Source organism: Oncorhynchus gorbuscha, linkage group LG04 (genome assembly GCF_021184085.1).
Source record: "Oncorhynchus gorbuscha isolate QuinsamMale2020 ecotype Even-year linkage group LG04, OgorEven_v1.0, whole genome shotgun sequence".
NCBI lineage: Eukaryota > Metazoa > Chordata > Actinopteri > Salmoniformes > Salmonidae > Oncorhynchus > Oncorhynchus gorbuscha.
The window spans coordinates 38,314,031-38,329,517 of NC_060176.1; the positions used below are offsets into that span (position 1 = coordinate 38,314,031).

At 41.1% G+C, this 15,487-nt stretch overlaps 1 protein-coding gene and 1 pseudogene across 1 annotated transcript; one reads left to right on the forward strand and one right to left on the reverse strand.

Annotated features, from left to right (window-relative positions):
* wsb2 (WD repeat and SOCS box containing 2) lies at nt 1-6,897 on the forward strand. The gene is made up of 9 exons (XM_046344923.1): nt 1-324; nt 2,563-2,731; nt 2,904-3,115; nt 3,221-3,352; nt 3,499-3,602; nt 3,750-3,946; nt 4,046-4,135; nt 4,221-4,325; nt 6,042-6,897. The coding sequence occupies exons 1-9, from the start codon at nt 285-287 to the stop codon at nt 6,250-6,252; spliced, it is 1,260 nt and encodes a 419-aa protein (XP_046200879.1). The 5' UTR covers nt 1-284; the 3' UTR covers nt 6,253-6,897.
* The window catches only part of LOC124034043, a 21,814-nt pseudogene continuing 13,068 nt past the window's right edge, over nt 6,742-15,487 (reverse strand).

Genomic DNA, 15,487 nt, shown 5'->3' on the forward strand with positions numbered 1-15,487 from the left:
AATCATATCGCATTGGAGGGATGGAATTTTACTGTACAGGAAATCAGATGAATTCTTCCTTGACTTACATTCCTCTACCGAAAGCTTAAAAAAAACACTATTTGGCTATATCACGTCATTTAGCGTTCCGAATATACAGTATGCGCTCTATTTTTCTCTCTGAATATGGCATTTTAACATGGGATTATTGACTAGACGTCATTGTTAGATAATCAGGAAGTATAGACAGTAACCCGACCAAGAATGTGATAACCTGCTTCCGTCAACATCTAACATTTGCAAAAATGTGTTCATTGAAAGACAACAATCGGCGCATACGGCCAGGTACGTTCCATTTTATTTATAGGACTATAATAAAACAATATACAGGTAACTGCCAAAATAAAGGAAACACTTGAGTAAATTAGGGTTCTGGCGGCTCTGTTATGGTGTGGGGTGCATTTTGCTGGCATGGTTTAGGTCCACTGAGGGCAAGGTAAACGCCAATAAATACATACACAGCCGTACTGAGTGATCACCTTCAACCTATGATTAATCATTTCTATCCTGGTGGGAGTGGTTTCTTCTAGGATGACAAAGACCCCATTCAAAGGGCACAAGTGGTGGTCAATGAATGATTTGATGAGCATGAAAACGATGTAAAACTAGATTCAGCTGCGGGACGATTTACTCTTTGAGCGGATGGTCAGGAGACGGACATAATTACCAATAGTTTGTAGACTGCAAATTGACCGCAAGAAGCCCACACAGATGTTATAAAACAATAATTTCAAACTTTGCTTTCATGTGTATATGATCACATATCTCTGTATTATGGGTATGGGTGGGAATACTTTGGAACAGATTTCCAAAATTAAAATCACTTGGAGCTGATTTGCTGGTGTGTTATTTTTTATTTGTTTTTGGGGGGGGGGGGGCAAAGAAAATGGGGGCTGCCAGTTGGGGAACCCTGATGTAAACCATATCCCATGATCTCAACTCAAATTAACACTTTGATTCTTGTGGAATAATGGTGTAGAATCCCTCCAATAGAGTTCCAGACACTTGTAGAATCTATGCCAAGGCTGTTCTGGTGGCTCGTAGGGACCCTGTTAACACACCTTATGTTTTTGTTTCCTTTCTAGCTTTCAGAAACAGTCAATCCCATGTAGAAGTTGGGAGAAAGGAAAGGGAAAAATTGCCAACTGAACAGCTGGTGCACTAACAAATATACTCAGCAAAAAACAAAACATCCTCTCACTGTCAACTTTATTTTAGCAAACTGAACATGTGTAAATATTTGTATGAACATAACAAGATTCAACAACTGAGACATACAGTGAACAAGTTCCACAGACATGTGACTAACAGAAATGGAATAATTTGTCCCTGAACAAAGGGGGGTAAAAATCAAAAGTAACAGTCAGTATCTGGTGTTGCCACCAGCTGCATTAAGTACTGCAGTGCATCTCCTCCTCATGGACTGCACCAGATTTGCCAGTTCTTGCTGTAAGATGTTACCCCGCTCCTCCACCAAGGCACCTGCAAGTTCCCGGAAATTTCTGGTGGGAATGGCCCTAGCCCTCACCCTCCGATCCAACAGGTCCCAGACTTGCTCAATGGAATTGAGATCCGAGCTCTTCGCTGGCCATGGCAGAACACTGCCATTCCTGTCTTGCAGGAAATCACGCACAGAACGAGCAGTATGGCTGGTGGCATTGTCAGGAGGTCATGTCAGGATGAGTCATGTCAGGATGAGCCCTCAAGAAGGATACCACATGAGGCAGGAGGATGTCTTCCTGTAACGCACAGCGTTTGACAACAAATGCTGTGACACACCTTCCCAGACCATGACGGACCCTCCACCTCCAAACGTTGTTGCGGTGATGTCTGGTGAGGACCTGCCTTACAACAGGCCTACAAGCTCTCAGTCCAGCCTCTCAGCCTATTGCGGACAGTCTGAGTACTGATGGAGGGATTGTGCATTCCTGGTGTAACTCGGGCAGTTGTTGCTATCCTGTACCTGTCCCGCAGGTGTGATGTTCGGATGTACCGATCCTGTGCAGGTGTTGTTACACGTGCGATCGATTGTCCATCCTGTAGTGCTGTCTTAGGCGTCTCACAGTACGGACATTGCAATTTATTGCCGTGGCCACATCTGCAGTCCTCATGCAGCATGCAGCATGCCTAAGGCACGTTCACGCAGATGAGCAGGGACCCTGGGCATCTTTCTTTTGGTGTTTTTCAGAGTCAGTAGAAGGCCTCTTTAGTGTCCTAAGTTTTCATAACTGTGACCTTAATTTCCTACCGTTTAAGCTGCTAGTGTCTTAATGACTGTCCATCAGGTGCATGTTAATTAATTGTTTATGGTTCATTGAAGCACGGGAAACAGTGTTTAAACCCTTTACAATGAAGATCTGTGAAGCTATTTGGATTTTTACGAATTATCTTTGAAATACAGGGTCCTGAAAAAGGGACTTTTCTTTTTTTGCTGAGTTCATGTGGAATATTCACTCAAATGTACTGTATTGTGGTAGTCCAACAACAGACATTTTTTCTATTCTAACTTCTCGCTTCTCACAGCTTCCGATGGGCTGATATTGGAATTGAAATCCGCCCACCCTCCATCGCTTGAGGGGCGCGCTGGCTGCGAGACGTGGAGCGTTGATTTCTCTCCAGATGGATCCTGGTTTGCATGGTCCATGGGACACGGGATTGTGTGGGTGATTGCCTGGCCGCTTCGGCATGATAAGTATGTCGAGCCTTTAAAGACTATAGGCCTGTAAATATTCATCCTTCCTTTCTTCCTTCCTTCCATTCTTCCTTGCTTCCTCTCCTTCCTCATTTGAAGGTCTTGATGTTATTCATCAGCAACTCTTGAGTTTTATTCTTCATTTGTTTACTGTCAATGCTTGTCCATATAGGGTCAATAGGGTTGAGATTGCCCTAGAGAGCAACAGACAGGACAAGACCCTGAACTGTGGTCAGACAGTGTGGGGGCTGGCGTTTGGACCACGTCCATCAAAGACACCAGCACCTGGAGAAAAAGCAGCATCCTGTGAGAGAGAATCATCCAGACTGCTTCTGGCAACTGGCTTAGAGAATGGAGTGATCAAGATATGGGATGTTGAAACTGGTGGGATATGCAACTTAGGACACTGCTCTATTTCATTTATTGACCACATGATGCCAAGTCTCTAATGTTAACGTGCAACTCACAGTGCCCTGATTACATTTTCAGGTCAGCCTCGGTTTGACCTCAAAGGACATGAGGGTATTGCAAGGGACCTGGTCTTCACTCCCAACGAAAAGCTCACCCTTGTATCATCCTCTCGAGACAAAACCTTAAGGATATGGGATCTAACCCAGAAAGGTCCACTATTGTTATACATCTAAAAGCATTCCCCCAAAGGACATTTCTCTCATCTTCTTCAATGCTGAAATTCATGTTAATTTTTATTGCATATGGAATTTACCTTAAACTTCTATATACGGTATCTTTTTCTCTGCCCTCCATAGGTGAAAAGGAGCCACATGTCCTCTCTGGCCACAAGGACTGGGTCAGCTGCTGTAGTGTCTCACCAGACTGCAGCATGATCGCATCGGTCGGCAGGTTTGACAGAGTGAGTTGCCCCTCAGCAGAGGACTCTCCAAGAGAACCACAATAGTTGCTGAAACCGTGCTGAAAAGGAAATGTCTGAGCAAGCAGAGTTTGGTTTGACTCAGCATGGTAGTATGAAACGGCCATAAAAGTTTTTTTATTTTACCAGATGGTGTGTCTATGGAGTCTGCGGTCATACACCTTCATCAGGAACTTAACGGGGATCAACCACAAGACATTCTACCTGTTAGCTTCCTGTGACTTCTCTCCCGATGGGGCACTGCTCGCCACTGCAGCCTTCAGTGGTTCCAGTTGGTGGATTGATCTGTGGGATCCCTACACTGCACAGAAATTGTCTTCTCTAATGTACATCTGTGTGGATAATGATTTGATATGTGTAGCAGGATAATGGTGTGATATGTGTGGTGCATTAGTTGACACATTGTTGCTTTTTCTTTCCAATAGGGATTGCTCTGAGATGTATGGACAGAACCAAATCTCATCATTGAGATTCTCCCCCGAGGGTTTGCAACTGGCCATTGTTACTGAAGACAGGTAAGAGTTTAGTTAAGAGCTTTGCACCCTTCTCAACAAATTTAAAAGAGAAAGTGCTAGGCCTTCTGTTTCATGTGTTTCACAGAGCCCTCCAGATGTGGGAGCCAGGACAGAGGGGTATGGTGATGCAGACCAAGGAGGACCGTACCTCCAATGGGCTGTGCTGCAACTTCCATCCACAAGGGGAGTCGTAGCCACAGGGTAGATTTACTTTACTGGCTCATTCTCATTAGAATAACTTGATACAAACATGAGCCTCCTACAAATCAAACTTTATTTGTCACATGCGCCGAATACTACAGGTAGACCTTACCGTGAAATGCTTACTTACAAGCCCTTAACCAACAATGCAGTTCAAGAAAGATATTTACCAAATAAACTAAAGTAAAAAATAATAAAAAGTAACAATAAAATAACAATAACAAGGCTATATACAAGGGGTACCGGTACCAAGTCAATGTGCAGTGGTACAGGTTAGTCGAGGTAATTTTGAACATGTAGGTAGGGGTAAAGTGACTATGCATAGATAATAAACAGTGAGTAGCAGCAGTGTAAAAACAAAGGGAGTCAATGTAAATAGTCTGGGTGGCCATTTGATTCATTGTTCAGCAGTTTTATGGCTTGGGGGTAGAAGCTGTTAAGGAGCCTTTTGGTCATAGACTTGGTGTTCCGGTACTGCTTGCCGTGCAGTAGCAGAGAGATCAGTCTATGACTTGGGTGACTGGAGTCTTTCACCATTTTTTTGGTCATTCCTCTGACACCGCCTAGTATATAGGTCCTGGATGGCAGGATGCTTGGCCCCAGTGATGTACTGAGTAGTACCTTACTACCCTCTGTAGAGACTTACGGTCAGATGCCAAGCAATTGCCATACCAGGCGGCGATGCAACCGGTCAGGATGCTCTCAATGGTGCAGCTTTAGAACTTTTTGAGGATCTGAGGACCCAAATCTTTTCAGTCTCCTGAGGGGGGAAAGGTGTTGTCCTGCCCTTTTCATGATTGTCTTGGTGTGTTTGGACCACTAACTCGTTTTAGATGCATCCAAGCTCTGTCAGGCCTGGATATAATCAACTATGAATTACAAGGGTAGAGTTAATAACATTGGAGAGATGGGGAAGACAATACCCCCTTATTTCACACTGATGTGAGACTGTTGAAAGCAATTTCCAGAGGGCTTTGTGAATATGGTCCGAATTATCACAGGTGTCTGTAATTATTATTATTATATATATATATATTTAAAAAAACACACATTTTATTTTACTGTCTTTGTATTCAGTACACTGTTTTGGCGTCAAACTGGTGGCAGTTGTGAAAAAAGTCAATAGTTAGAAGAGTTCCAGAGTTAATTGATAATGCCATTGTAAGGTCGACACTTTTTTCATTAATTAGGCGATTTTCTCTTGAACCATATGGTCTATCTACTAGAAACTCATGGACAATATGGACACAGATATGAAAAATGAATCATATATGAATACGGTTTTTAAAAGTTACTCAAGTATAAATTACCAAAGTTACGATAGATTGCCAAAAAATGTATGTTAATTACCAAAGATTACTATAGTAAAATTACCAGTAGCTTTGCAACCCTAGTCTGACAACAGCTTATAATCAGCTGAGGGGACGGCAAAATAAACTAATGTTGGGAAGGAACGCAATTGCGCATTAGATGACACATTCTAATTAGGATGAGCCTTGTATGCTGATATTAGTTACTTACTACATACTAAACCGTACGTTCTGCAGTTTAGGTAAGTAGTGGGCAAGACAGATTTTGCACACGACACCCAATGTTGTTGCAGTTTGTCTTTTTAGAAATTAGTCTTATTTCGTTAGCATATCCATGTAGGAAGGTTAAAACAAGGCAAACAAATTGGCTAATACCCTGTGTGTTATTGTTGCAGGACCAGAGATGGCCACGTGAGATTTTGGATGGTTCCCAGGTCAGTGCCCAGTCTGTGCCACCTGTGCCGCTCCGTCCTGCGCCACTCAGTCTCCACACACCAGGTGGAGGCCCTCCCCATACCACGCAGGATCCTGGAGTTCCTCACCTACAGAGACATCCCGGACCACTCAGAAGCACGATCTGACCGCTCCTCGGATGAGGAGGAATAATGACTTTTGGAATGGGTGGAGGGAATGTTTCTGGACTCCATTTGTAATGCATTTGAGTTGATGGAAGTATTGACTTGACTAATAATGGAACAGTCAAAGGAGGAGAGATTATTATTTGCCTCGTTTACAAATGCATAAAAAGTTTGTGGGAATGTTGTCTGACTGAAATGATGGGACTTTTTAGGACCTTGAGTGGAGTGGATACTTTGTGGTTTAAACAAAATCAGTCATGTCTGATCAGCTGTTTGTCCGAGGAAATTCTCAGGATGTCAATGGAAATTCACCTGGATGCAATTAGCTAGTGATTATACAGATGAACTAAAAAAAAAAATTGCACCAAAAAAATGGAAGTTACTAGATCTATATTTTGTGCTACGGATATATTATAGTATGTAAAGTGACATTTGTGTAATTTTGCTGAGAGTAAATATACATTTTGTATTGTGTAAATTGGTCTATTAAATCATAATTCCATGACAGTCTAAAAAATACACAAATTACAATTTTATTAAACAGAAATTCAACTTAATGGACATAAAGGAATATTGAGCAAACGGGGACAACACAAGTGTGTCTTTATGACGTTAGTCTCAAGAGTTCTCTCCCCTGTCGCTTTCATTGATAAATGTTATATTTTAGTGAACAGGGTACGCAGGCCTTTTGTCCCAGCCCAACACTAGCACACCTGACTCAAGTAAACATGGTCTCGACCAGCAATGTATTAATTGCATCAGGTGTGTTAAAGATGGGCTGGAACAAAATCATGCACACCCCGTAGCTCTCCGAGAACTTGGTAGGTGACCAATGTGTACTAGATCAGGGGTTCCTAAACTTTTTCACTCAGGCCCCACTTCCAGCAATGGGGAGCATCTGCCCCCTCCCGCGTTTGCGCCATGACTAGTTATTTGGGAACAAGCACTGTTCATGACACAAACTGTTCACACCCCTCTTGTTGGAGAGAAAATGTGGCAAGTTTAAAGCTTTTTTCCCTGCAATTCAAACATTTTGCGAAGGGGTGCAGAGAAAATGTTGCAGTTTTCAATCATTCTCTTGGAATTCTATAAAATGTTGCCATGTCTAATGTGTATTTATGTTATTTGAGTCTCAAACATTACAACAAAATCTATGGGCTAAAAAAACATTAGCTGACATGGACATTTCTGAAAAGTTATAAATAGCTCTAAAGGTATGCAATGACTGAAATAACAAGAGGAAAACTGATGATGCACTACCCATTTTTGAAATTACATCTTGTGCATTCTCCTATTACACCTTTCAAGAGTAAGTTGAAAGGTGCACCGATTTCCTGAAAAATAAAAAATATATATGGGGGGGCACAGTTTGGGAAGCACTGTACTAGAAGGTTGTGACTGTTTGGGGACCGCTGGTCTTGGTGGCATCATTGACCCAAATCTCTCTCTCATCGAACTCAACTGGGTCTTCTCGTTGAGTCCCAAGGCCAGCCGGTACCTATAAGAACAAAACACATTATCAAAAAAGTGTACCATATTAGTCATCCTAATTCACATTTAACGGACGCTGTTTTCCAAAGTGACTTACAATTTGTTGGGTATATAAGCAACAGCAATACTGAAGATACAGTGGGGCAAAAAAGTATTTAGTCAGCCACCAATTGTGCAAGTTCTCCCACTTAAAAAGATGAGGCCTGTCATTTTCATCATAGGTACACTTCAACTATGATGGACAAAATGAGGGAAAAAAATCCAGAAAATCACATTGTAGGATTTTTAATGAATTTATTTGCAAATTATGGTGGAAAATAAGTATTTGGTCACCTACAAACAAGCAAGATTTCTGGCTCTCACAGACCTGTAAGTTCTTCTTTAAGAGGCTCCTCTGTCCTCCATTCGTTACCTGTATTAATGGCACCTGTTTGAACTTGTTATCAGTATAAAAGACACCTGTCCATAACCTCAAACAGTCACACTCCAAACTCCACTATGGCCAAGACCAAAGAGCTGTCAAAGGACACCAGAAACAAAATTGTAGACCTGCACCAGGCTGGGAAGACTGAATCTGCAATAGGTAAGCAGCTTGGTTTGAAGAAATCAACTGTGGGAGCAATTATTAGGAAATGGAAGACATACAAGACCACTGATAATCTCCCTCGATCTGGGGCTCCACACAAGATCTCACCCCGTGGGGTCAAAATTATCACAAGAACGGTGAGCAAAAATCCCAGAACCACACGGGGGGGACCTAGTGAATGTCCTGCAGAGAGCTGGGACCAAAGTAACAAAGCCTACCATCAGCAAGGGCATTGAAGATGAAACGTGGCTGGGTCTTTCAGCATGACAATGATCCCAAACACACCGCCCAGGCAACGAAGGAGTGGCTTCGTAAGAAGCATTTCAAGGTCCTGGAGTGGCCTAGCCAGTCTCCAGATCTCAATCCCATAGAAAATCTTTGGAGGGAGTTGAAAGTCCGTGTTGCCCAGCAACAGCCCCAAAACATCACTGCTCTAGAGGAGATCTGCATGGAGGAATGGGCCAAAATACCAGCAACAGTGTGTGAAAACCTTGTGAAGTCTTACAGAAAACGTTTGACCTCTGTCATTGCCAACAAAGGGTATATAACAAAGTATTGAGATAAGCTTTTGTTATTGACCAAATACTTATTTTCCACCATAATTTGCAAATAAATTCATTAGAAATCCTACAATGTGATTTTCTTTCTCATTTTGTCTGTCATAGTTGAAGTGTACCTATGATGAAAATTACAGGCCTCTCTCCTTTTTAAGTGGGAGAACTTGCACAATTGGTGGCTGACTAAATACTTTTTTGCCCCACTGTACATAAGCACTTACTCAATATCTGCCAACTTGATTAGCAAACCCATCCGAAACACAGGAGGAAAGTCCACTGTAAGAAACCAAAATACATGGTTAATTTATACCAAAGAAGTGTTTCAAATACCTCAAAACCTCGCATCTTAAAATGAACAGGTGTAGCAACGTCACTCTTTGATCCTACGCCTCAGACCGGCAGCGTCGATGATGCGGAACATTCAGCCGGGATGACACCAGTATCTCGAAACTCGTTAGTATCATGGCAAGGAAACAAAAAAAGTGGATTTAACTTCTTCAGGAAAACAGCCCTAGAGTTGGGCTGTTTCTTTGGAGTCTTATTTATTTTCTAAGCTATAGCACACTACTTTTTCCATAGGTTTTTAAAGTACCAAAGAATTAGGTCTGCTTCATGGTGACCCATGAAAAAAATATTACGATACTGATATTGTAACAGCCCTAGTAGCTATGCAACTATACTGAATTAATGTATCTACCACACGTGTGCAGACAGTCGCATGTTTTTTGGGAAATGTACACATACAATTCAATGCATACCTTGGATACCTTCAGAAACTATTCAGACCACATTACTTTTTCCACATTGTTAAGTTACAGCCTTATTTTTAAATTGATACAATTATATTTCCCCCTCATGTACACACAATACCCCATAAATGACAAAAGAAAAAACAGGTTTTGAAATTGTATCTAATTTATTACAAATAAAAAACAGAAATATTATATTTACATAAGTATTCAAAACCCTTTACTCAGTACTTTGTTGAATCACCTTTGGCAGCGATTACAGCATTTATTCTTCTTGGGTATGACCCTACAAGCTTGGCACACCTTTAATTGGGGAGTTTCTCCCATTCTTCTCTGAAGATCCTCTCAAGCTGTCAGGTTGGAGCGTTGATGCACAGCTATTTTCAGGTCTCTCCAGAGACGTTTGATTGGGTTCAAGTCTGGGCTCTGGCTGGGTCACACAAGGTCATGTCCCGAAGCCACTTCTGTTTTGCCTTGGCTGTTTTGCCTTGGCTTAGGGTCGTTGTCCTGTTGAAGGTGAACCTTCACCCCAGTCTGAGGTCCTGAGCCCTCTGGAGCAGGTTTTCTCTCTCTGTACTTTGCTCCCAGTCTGCTGCTGAAAAACCTCCCCACAGCATGATGCTGCCACTACCATGCTTCACCATAGTGATGGTTCCAGGTTTCCTCCAGAAGTGATGCTTGGTATTTAGGCCAAAGAGTTCAATCTTGGTTTCATCAACTGAGGGACCTTATATAGAAAGATGTGTGCCTTTCCAAGTCATGTCCAATCAATTGAATTTTCCACAGGTGGACTCCAATCAAGTTCTAGAAACAGCTCAAGGATGATCATTGGAAATAGGATACACCTGAGCTAAATTTCGTGTCTCACAGGAAAGGGCCGGAATACTTGTGTAAATAAGGTGTTTTTTCCCCCATACATTTGCACACATTTCTAAAAAACAGTTTTTGCTTTGTCGTTATGGGGTATTGTGTGTGGATTGATGAGGAAAATGTTGTTAAAAATATATATATTTTCGAATAAGGCTGTAGCGTAACAAAATGTGGAAAAGTCAAGGGGTCTGAATACTTTCCGAAGGCACACACACACAGAACGCACTGCAACTGCCTCTGCAACGCAATGCTGTAAGGCAAACACAGTGTTCTGCTGGAGATGAATATACTTCTGGTGTACCAAAACGCAATGGCGCTGTCGGTCTGACCCCCCCCACACACCGTCCTTGTCTGACCAGGAAGGACACCTTATTCCAAACAAAACATGTTAAATCTACAATCAAGACAGGGCTGAGGCATCAACCAATCTCCTTAAGTCACAGGAGACACCTCTCCATAGGGAGAAAGATCCCCATTCTTCTTCAATGGCTTCACTTCATCCAGGAAGACATCCAGCTAAGAACCCTGCCGTGAAATGGCCACAGTTTGAATGTCAAAGGAATTAGCTTCGGTGGAGTCTGCCCCAAATGGTTCTCAATCAATAGTAGGTCCTTTACGTTTGCACAATGAAGAGACGTAGCAGAGTGAAGACCCTGGGTAATACCAAGGGACTGGACGACTACAATGAAAAGACACAAACTATTATTTCTGATAGCCATCGTAACAAATTACTGACTGTAATTCTGTATGTCTTTCACTTTGTGTAATGAATTTCAGATATTTTCAAGCAATCATGAATATTAAGTTATTGCCATGTCAACCACAAGGAAATTACATGAAATGTAAATAGATTTTGTGACTGCACAAAGAAGGTACAGACCGTTATGGACATAATATATATCTATATCTATATGAACAGAACCTAATTAAACCACACCTTCTTTCACACCTGGACTCGAGTGAGTGAGTGATCTGAAGCTTGGCCAATCAGACTTCAACACAGATGAATAAGTATACAAGTGGATTGCCTTACTTTCCTCAAATGCATTTGTGTATTGATTAATGTACTGCACTTTTTAGGGACCGGACTCCTACAGTGAAAATGCTAATAGATCACTAGATCATCATCTGGGCTCCCGAGTGGCGCAGCGGTCTAAGGCATTGCATCTCAGCGGTGGAGGCGCCACTACAGACCCTGGTTCGATTCTAGGCTGTATCACAAGCCTTGAGTCCCATAGGGCGGCACACAATTGGCCCAGCGTTGTCCAGGTTAGGGTTTGGTCAGGGGTAGGCAGTCATTGTAAATAAGAATTTGTTCTTAACTGACTTGCCTAGTTAAAATAAAGGTTAAAATAAAATACATGTAAAACCACTTATTACATTATCACCATTGCCTCTTTATATATCGAGGACACCTCTTTAATATACCCTACAGAAGTGTATCATAAAATTGATGAGAATTATAAATAACTATTATACTAAATATACTATTCCGGAGACACCTGAAACCCCACCTCTTTAAGGAATACCTAGGATAGGATAAAGTAATCCTTCTCACCCCCCTTAAAATATTTAGATGCACTATTGTAAAGTGGCTGTTCCACTGGATGTCATAAGGTGAATGCACCAATTTGTAAGTCGCTCTGGATAAGAGCGTCTGCTAAATGACTTAAATGTAAAATGTAAATGTAAACTATGAAGTCCTCTATGGTAAGGCCTGATGAATCTGCCAAGATAGTTACGTAAGAACAGAAATACATAACCTCAGAAATAAGACAATTATTCATAATCATAAAAAACTAAATCTCGCCATATTGTTCATTTCAATGCTAAATCGTAGCAGTAGTGGTGCGTACCATACTACCGAGGGCAAGCCATTCCTCCTACCGTGAAAACACCGGTAGTCATGGCAACCGCCAGGGGTCTCTCAGGACACCAGACCAAGAAAACATCTAGCCACAGTGCAGATAGTATCAAATTCTGGCCTGGTAGGTCTTCTCTCATATACTGTGTCTGTTTAGAATAGATCTACCAAATATAACGTGACAATATACATTGCCTTCGGAAAGTATTCACACCCCTGGACCTTTTCTACATTTTGTTATGTTACAGCCTGAATTAAAAATGTATTAAATTGAAATTTTGTGTCACTGTCATACACAATACCCCAGTACCCCGTAAAGTGTAATTATGTTTTTGGAAATGTTTACTAATTAATAAAACATTTTAAAAATGATATGTCTTAAGTATTCAACCCCTTGGTTATGACAAGTCTAAATACTTTTACGAGTAGAAGTGTGCTTAACAAGTCATAATAAGTTGCATGGACTCACTCTGTGCAAAAATAGTGTTTAACATGTTTTTTGAACAGTTACCTCATAAACAAAAGGTATCTGGACGGTCCCTTAGTCGAGCAGGGAATTTCAAACAAAGATTTAACCACAAAGGTTTTTCAATGCCTTGCGAAGTATTGGAAGATGTGTAAAACATTATTTATTTTTTTAAGCAGACATCATTAATAACACTTTGGATATCAATACACCCAGTCACTACAAAGATACAGGAATCATTCCTATCTCAGTTGCCGGAGAGGAAGGGAACTGCTCAGAGACTTCACCATTAGGACAATGGTGACTTTAAACAATTACATGGCAGTAATAGGAGAAAACTAAGCATGGGTAAACAACATTGTAATTACTCCAAAATACTAATCCAATTGACAGAGTGAAAAGAAATAAGCCTGTACAGAATTTAAAAAATATTCAAAAACATGCTGTTTGCAATAAGCCACTTAAATACAACAAAAAAATGTGGCAAAGAAATGTACTTTATGTCCTGAATACAAAGCATTATGTTTGGGGCAAATCCAACACAACATGTCACTGAGTACCACTCATCATATTTTCAAGCACGGTGTGGGCTGCATCATGTTATGGGTATGCTTGTCATCGTCAAGGATTAGGGAGTTTGAGGATAAAAAGAAACGGAATAGAGCTAAGCACAGGGAAAATCCTAACGGAAAACCTGGTTCAGTCTGCTTTCCAACAGATACTGGGAAAAAATTAAAATGACCTTCGAGTAGGACAACAACATAAAACACAAGGCCAAATATACACTGGAGTTGCTTACCAAGACGATGTCCCTGAGTGGCCTAGTTACAGTTTGACATAAAATGGGCTTGAATATCTACGGCAAGACTTGAAAATGGCTGTCTAGCAATGATCAACAACCAACTTGACAGGAGGTCCTACTCCAGTCTCCTTTTGACCTCGTTAAACACCCAATTTACTTAACAAAGGGTACATCTCAATAGATGGTCCAGGTATGATCTGACACCAGTGGGTAGGCCTTTCCTATTTTGTCCTCTATTGTTCCTCAAGCAAGTGGGAGGCTGATGACATCACATCGGACCAACTCCTTACATTTACATTTAAGTCATTTAGCAGACGCTCTTATCCAGAGCGACTTACAAATTGGTGCATTCACCTTATGACATCCTTGAATGCCTTACTCCTTAAAAGTTTGCAGTTGTGTAAAAAAAAAAAAAAACACTATTCTGCTCAAAACATATTGTTTTACCTTTAATGTGTACATTATTTAGGATATCGCTTTTCAACACGAACATTAAAAACATCTCTGGAGGACGTCTTTAAAGCTATAATCCTTAGTTGCTACATCCATTTTTGGACTTATACATTAATGATATATATCCATTGATTCTTGGAGAATATAACATAAATACCTCATGAGCTTAGTTCAACTATCATACCCCATCAGAAACCAAAATATCAGCATGTTTTACTCCAATGTTGATAAACAATGTAAAGAAAAACAGTATAGCCTCAAAACATGATTAAAACTCAAATGTTGATATCATGGATGGTTAGTCCTTGCATCCGTAGGCAGCTCGGTCTATGAATTTGACAGTGGTTACATTTATCCAGGCCCATCCCTCAGCTTTTTACCAAAACAGTGACATTTTGAAATGAAGGATTCTAGCTTTAACCTACACTGTTCTGTAAAAAAGTATAAATGACTGTTCCTGTATGCAGAAAACCCTCACAGACCTTCTCACAAGGCAGGTTCTTGAATTAGCTTATTTAATTGCCTGCCGATGGGCCATCAACTGTGGGCTTCCCATTGTATTCAAACTGGTTAGGTAGGTTTATGCTACCAGAACATTTTACACCTGTCCCAATGGGCATTCCACAAGCAGAAGTCTAGACTTTACCGAAAAGTGAACATTCACACAGTTGCAATGTATTTTTTCAAACTGATACATCAATATGAAATTGAAAAAATGCTACTAATATCGATATTCCATATTGGTGACCATCACTAGTTAATACATTCATTCATTTTGATCAGCAATAAAAAACTGAACACTGTGATGCAATTGACTACATTTAGCTACACACTGGTAATAGGTTTTTCCGTACCTGCAGTACGTTGAGTGATCTTCTCATGTCTCCCGATGATAGGGTCACAATAGCTTTTATTCCATCTGGAGTTATATCAATGCTGCGGGGACAAGATCAGACACGCCTCTGATTAAAAGGCAACAATAAAACCCAGCACAGAGTGTCTTTCTGGGACACTAAAAGCCTGCCCCTCCAGATACCCTCGGGCCTCTCTAGACCCCCTCACCTCTCCTGTTGGATAACATACTCCAGCCTGGGGATCAACTGGTCCTGAGACAGGAAGGAACCTGGTGCATCTGGAGTTACAGATCAGGCAGAACGCGTGTTCTCTGTGTACTTCTCAATGACTGTAGGAGTGGAAGAGCGAGGTGGAGGAGATCGATAATGGAGAGGAAGCAAGAGGAGAGGAAGGGAGAAATGGATGTCAATGTTCTGAAGATCAGCAGACATAACCTCATAAAAATGTAAAATACAAAATATTAACCCGCTGTTAAATCAGTGGGATCTGTTACAAGCAATTGCAGCACATTCATATTGTAAATCATAAGCAGTAATAACAGGGTAATATGCAGTATCCCCCTCCTAAATG